The 6,000-nt window shown below is 58.0% G+C and overlaps 1 protein-coding gene across 1 annotated transcript in view; it reads left to right on the top strand.

The window, feature by feature from the left end:
* Positions 1-819: 819 nt before the first annotated feature.
* LOC138666644 (zinc finger protein 850-like) overlaps positions 820-6,000 on the top strand; it is a 209,245-nt gene continuing 204,064 nt past the window's right edge. The window contains exon 1 of the mRNA XM_069754836.1: positions 820-1,126. Coding sequence (XP_069610937.1) covers positions 1,043-1,126 — 84 coding nt within the window. The 5' untranslated portion in view covers positions 820-1,042. The remainder of the gene's footprint in view (positions 1,127-6,000) is intronic.

The raw sequence follows: 6,000 nt of genomic DNA, 5'->3' as shown, positions 1-6,000 counted from the left end.
CCCATCGGACGTCCACCCCCGACCCAGCCTAAACTCTTATCGGACGTCCACTCCACCCAGCCTAAGCCCTCATCAGCCCCCCAAACCCAACCCATAAGCAGGTCGCCCCCCAATAAAGGGGATCCCTCCGTAAGCGGCAGGTCGCCTCCCCACATCCCACCACAGGCAGGTCGCCTCCCCACGTCCCACCACAGGCAGGTCGCCTCCCCACGTCCCACCACAGGGGTCCCCCAATAGCCTGCAGCAGGTCTCCCCCCACATCCCACAAGCAGATAGCCCTCAAATCCCACAACAGGGGTCCCCCACTAAAAGGGGTCCACCCCGTAAGCAGGTCACCTCCAAACCCCACCACAGGGGTCCCCCCCAACAGCCAGCAGGTGCCCCCCAAAATCCAACCACAGGGGTCCCCCACAATAGTCAGCAGCAGCAGGTGCCCCCCAAAATCCCACCACAGGGGTCCCACCACAATAGCCAGCAGCAGCAGGTGCCCCCCACAACAGCCAGCAGCAGTAGGTGCCCCCCCAAATCTCACCACAGGGGTCCCCCCACAACATCCCACCACAGGGGTCCCCCACAACATCCAGCAGCAGCGGTGCCCCCCCAAAAAGCCCACGACAGGGGTCCCCCACAACAGCCAGCAGCAGCGGTGCCCCCCCAAGAGCCCACCACGGGGATCCCCCACAACAGCAGCGGTGCCCCCCCCACAAAGCCCACCACGGGGGTCCCCCACAGCAGCAACGGTGCCCCCCCCACAAAGCCTACCACAGAGGTCCCCCACAGCAGCAGCGGTGCCCCCCACACAGACAAGCAGGTCGCCCACCACAGAGCCTCCCCCCAATAGCGAGCAGCAAGTAGCATTTTTTCACCCTGAAACCACTAACCTCCATGTGCCATGGCGTCCACAAGCTAGAATCATGCTGCTTTGCTTTGCCGCCTTCATGATGTGACTGAAAACACGCCCCTTCCCAATAGGACACGCCCCCCGGAAATGACGTCACACCTGGAAGGAGCCCATACACTCTAGCATTTACCACAGCCATATATGTGGTGTGCGGCTCTGTGGGTGGACGTCGGTGCTGGAGATTCCCCATTATTCTCTATGTGGAGTGCGGCTCTGCGGGTGGAGGTCGGTGTTGGAGGCTCCATTATTCTCTATGTAGAGTGCGGCTCTGCGGGTGGAGGTCAGTGCTGGAGGCTCCATTATTCTCTATGTAGAGTGCTGCTCTGCGGGTGGAGGTCAGTGCTAGAGGCTCCATTATTCTCTATGTAGAGTGCGGCTCTGCGGGTGGAGGTCAGTGCTGGAGGCTCCATTATTCTCTATGTAGAGTGCGGCTCTGTGGGTGGAGGTCGGTGCTGGAGGCTCCATTATTCTCTATGTAGAGTGCTGCTCTGCGGGTGGAGGTCAGTGCTGGAGGCTCCATTATTCTCTATGTAGAGTGCGGCTCTGCGGGTGGAGGTCAGTGCTGGAGGCTCCATTATTCTCTATGTAGAGTGCGGCTCTGTGGGTGGAGGTCAGTGCTGGAGGCTCCATTATTCTCTATGTGGAGTGCGGCTCTGTGGGTGGAGGTCGGTGCTGGAGGCTCCATTATTCTCTATGTGGAGTGCGGCTCTGTGGGTGGAGGCTCCATTATTCTCTATGTGGAGTGCGGCTCTGCGGGTGGAGGTCGGTGCTGGAGGCTCCATTATTCTCTATGTGGAGTGCGGCTCTGCGGGTGGAGGTCTGTGCTGGAGGCTCCATTATTCTCTATGTGGAGTGCGGCTCTGCGGGTGGAGGTCAGTGCTGGAGGCTCCATTATTCTCTATGTAGAGTGCGGCTCTGTGGGTGGAGGTCAGTGCTGGAGGCTCCATTATTCTCTATGTAGAGTGCGGCTCTGTGGGTGGAGGTCAGTGCTGGAGGCTCCATTATTCTCTATGTGGAGTGCGGCTCTGTGGGTGGAGGTCGGTGCTGGAGGCTCCATTATTCTCTATGTGGAGTGCGGCTCTGTGGGTGGAGGCTCCATTATTCTCTATGTGGAGTGCGGCTCTGCGGGTGGAGGTCGGTGCTGGAGGCTCCATTATTCTCTATGTAGAGTGTGGCTCTGTGGGTGGAGGTCGGTGCTGGAGGCTCCATTATTCTCTATGTAGAGTGCGGCTCTGTGGGTGGAGGTCGGTGTTGGAGGCTCCATTATTCTCTATGTGGAGTGCGGCTCTGCGGGTGGAGGTCGGTGCTGGAGACTCCATTATTCTCTATGTGGAGTGCGGCTCTGCGGGTGGAGGTCGGTGCTGGAGGCTCCATTATTCTCTATGTGGAGTGCGGCTTGCGGGTGGAGGTCGGTGCTGGAGGCTCCATTATTCTCTATGTGGAGTGCGGCTCTGCAGGTGGAGGTCGGGTCTGGAGGCTCCATTATTCTCTATGTGGAGTGCGGCTCTGCGGGTGGAGGTCGGTGCTGGAGGCTCCATTATTCTCTATGTGGAGTGCGGCTCTGCAGGTGGAGGTCGGGTCTGGAGGCTCCATTATTCTCTATGTGGAGTGCGGCTCTGCGGGTGGAGGTCGGTGCTGGAGGCTCCATTATTCTCTATGTGGAGTGCTGCTCTGCGGGTGGAGGTAGGTGCTGGAGGCTCCATTATTCTCTATGTGGAGTGTGGCTCTGCGGGTGGAGGTCGGTGCTGGAGGCTCCATTATTCTCCAAGTGGAGTGCGGCTCTGCAGGTGGAAGTCGGTGCTGGAGGCTCCATTATTCTCTATGTGGAGTGCGGGTGGAGGTCGGTGCTGGAGGCTCCATTATTCTCTATGTGGAGTGCGGCTCTGCAGGTGGAGGTCAGTGCTGGAGGCTCCATTATTCTCTATGTGGAGTGCGGGTGGAGGTCGGTGCTGGAGGCTCCATTATTCTCTATGTGGAGTGCGGCTCTGGGGTGGAGGTCGGTGCTGGAGGCCCCATTATTCTCTATGTGGAGTGCGGCTCTGCGGGTGGAGGTCGGTGCTGGAGGCCCCATTATTCTCTATGTGGAGTGCGGCTCTGCGGGTGGAGGTCGGTGCTGGAGGCTCCATTATTCTCTATGTGGAGTGTGGCTCTGCGGGTGGAGGTCGGTGCTGGAGGCTCCATTATTCTCTATGTGGAGTGCGGCTCTGGGGTGGAGGTTGGTGCTGGAGGCTCCATTATTCTCTATGTGGAGTGCTGCTCTGCGGGTGGAGGTCAGTGCTGGAGGCTCCATTATTCTCTATGTAGAGTGCGGCTCTGCGGGTGGAGGTCAGTGCTGGAGGCTCCATTATTCTCTATGTAGAGTGCGGCTCTGCGGGTGGAGGTCAGTGCTGGAGGCTCCATTATTCTCTATGTAGAGTGCGGCTCTGCGGGTGGAGGTCGGTGCTGGAGGCTCCATTATTCTCTATGTGGAGTGCGGCTCTGGGGTGGAGGTCGGTGCTGGAGGCCCCATTATTCTCTATGTGGAGTGCGGCTCTGCGGGTGGAGGTCGGTGCTGGAGGCTCCATTATTCTGTATGTGGAGTGCGGCTCTGCGGGTGGAGGTCGGTGCTGGAGGCTCCATTCTGTATGTGGAGTGTGGGTGGAGGTCGGTGCTGGAGGCTCCATTATTCTCTATGTGGAGTGCGGCTCTGTGGGTGGAGGTCGGTGCTGGAGGCTCCATTATTCTCTATGTGGAGTGCGGCTCTGCGGGTGGAGGTCGGTGGTGGAGGCTCCATTATTCTCTATGTGGAGTGCGGCTCTGCGGGTGGAGGTCGGTGCTGGAGGCTCCATTATTCTGTATGTGGAGTGTGGGTGGAGGTCGGTGCTGGAGGCCCCATTATTCTCTATGTGGAGTGCGGCTTGCGGGTGGAGGTCGGTGCTGGAGGCTCCATTATTCTCTATGTGGAGTGCGGCTCTGCAGGTGGAGGTCGGGTCTGGAGGCTCCATTATTCTCTATATAGAGTGCGGCTCTGCAGGTGGAGGTCGGTGCTGGAGGCTCCATTATCCTCTATGTGGTGTGTGGCTCTGCGTGTGGAGGTCGGTGCTGGAGGCTCCATTATTCTCTATGTGGTGTGCGGCTCTGCGGGTGGATGTCGGTGCTGGAGGCTCCATTATTCTCTATGTGGAGTGCGGCTCTGTGGGTGGAGGCTCCATTATTCTCTATGTGGAGTGCGGCTCTGCGGGTGGAGGTCGGTGCTGGAGGCTCCATTATTCTCTATGTAGAGTGTGGCTCTGTGGGTGGAGGTCGGTGCTGGAGGCTCCATTATTCTCTATGTAGAGTGCGGCTCTGTGGGTGGAGGTCGGTGTTGGAGGCTCCATTATTCTCTATGTGGAGTGCGGCTCTGCGGGTGGAGGTCGGTGCTGGAGACTCCATTATTCTCTATGTGGAGTGCGGCTCTGCGGGTGGAGGTCGGTGCTGGAGGCTCCATTATTCTCTATGTGGAGTGCGGCTTGCGGGTGGAGGTCGGTGCTGGAGGCTCCATTATTCTGTATGTGGAGTGTGGGTGGAGGTCGGTGCTGGAGGCCCCATTATTCTCTATGTGGAGTGCGGCTCTGCGGGTGGAGGTCGGTGGTGGAGGCTCCATTATTCTCTATGTGTAATGCGGCTCTGCGGGTGGAGGTCAGTGCTGGAGGCCCCATTATTCTCTATTTGGAGTGTGGCTCTGCGGGTGGAGGTCGGTGCTGGAGGCTCCATTATTCTCTATGTGGAGTGCGGCTCTGCGGGTGGAGGTCGGTGCTGGAGGCTCCATTATTCTGTATGTGGAGTGTGGGTGGAGGTAGGTGCTGGAGGCCCCATTATTCTCTATGTGGAGTGCGTCTCTGCGGGTGGAGGTCGGTGCTGGAGGCTCCATTATTCTCTATGTGGAGTGCGGCTTGCGGGTGGAGGTCGGTGCTGGAGGCTCCATTATTCTCTATGTGGAGTGCGGCTCTGCAGGTGGAGGTCGGGTCTGGAGGCTCCATTATTCTCTATGTGGAGTGCGGCTCTGCGGGTGGAGGTCGGTGCTGGAGGCTCCATTATTCTCTATATAGAGTGCGGCTCTGGGGTGGAGGTCGGTGCTGGAGGCTCCATTATCCTCTATGTGGTGTGTGGCTCTGCGTGTGGAGGTCGGTGCTGGAGGCTCCATTATTCTCTATGTGGTGTGCGGCTCTGCGGGTGGATGTCGGTGCTGGAGGCTCCATTATTCTCTATGTGGAGTGCGGCTCTGTGGGTGGAGGTCGGTGCTGGAGGCTCCATTATTCTCTATGTGGAGTGCGGCTCTGTGGGTGGAGGCTCCATTATTCTCTATGTGGAGTGCGGCTCTGCGGGTGGAGGTCGGTGCTGGAGGCTCCATTATTCTCTATGTAGAGTGTGGCTCTGTGGGTGGAGGTCGGTGCTGGAGGCTCCATTATTCTCTATGTAGAGTGCGGCTCTGTGGGTGGAGGTCGGTGTTGGAGGCTCCATTATTCTCTATGTGGAGTGCGGCTCTGCGGGTGGAGGTCGGTGCTGGAGACTCCATTATTCTCTATGTGGAGTGCGGCTCTGCGGGTGGAGGTCGGTGCTGGAGGCTCCATTATTCTCTATGTAGAGTGCGGCTCTGTGGGTGGAGGTCGGTGCTGGAGGCTCCATTATTCTGTATGTGGAGTGTGGGTGGAGGTCGGTGCTGGAGGCTCCATTATTCTCTATGTAGAGTGTGGCTCTGTGGGTGGAGGTCAGTGCTGGAGGCTCCATTATTCTCTATGTAGAGTGCGGCTCTGCGGGTGGAGGTCGGTGCTGGAGGCTCCATTATTCTCTGTGGAGTGCGGCTCTGTGGGTGGAGGTAGGTGCTGGAGGCTCCATTATTCTCTATGTGGGTGGAAGCTCCACACACCAGAACTGTAGCAGGTAAAGACCCCAATATCCACAGGTGTCCCTTCTAATTAGGGGAAACTATCACCTCTAATAATCCTCGGACGGTTCTGACAAACATGGAAAAGTGCCCCTTTATGGATGTGACAGTCTGCTTAGTCACTTTAGCTTCATAGTATCAGCTCTAATCCCATGGTGAGATAGCGATTTACCCACAAATTGTGGGGTGTTATATT

Source organism: Ranitomeya imitator, chromosome 2, assembly GCF_032444005.1.
Source record: "Ranitomeya imitator isolate aRanImi1 chromosome 2, aRanImi1.pri, whole genome shotgun sequence".
Lineage (NCBI taxonomy): Eukaryota > Metazoa > Chordata > Amphibia > Anura > Dendrobatidae > Ranitomeya > Ranitomeya imitator.
This window is presented reverse-complemented; position numbering and strand designations above follow the sequence as displayed.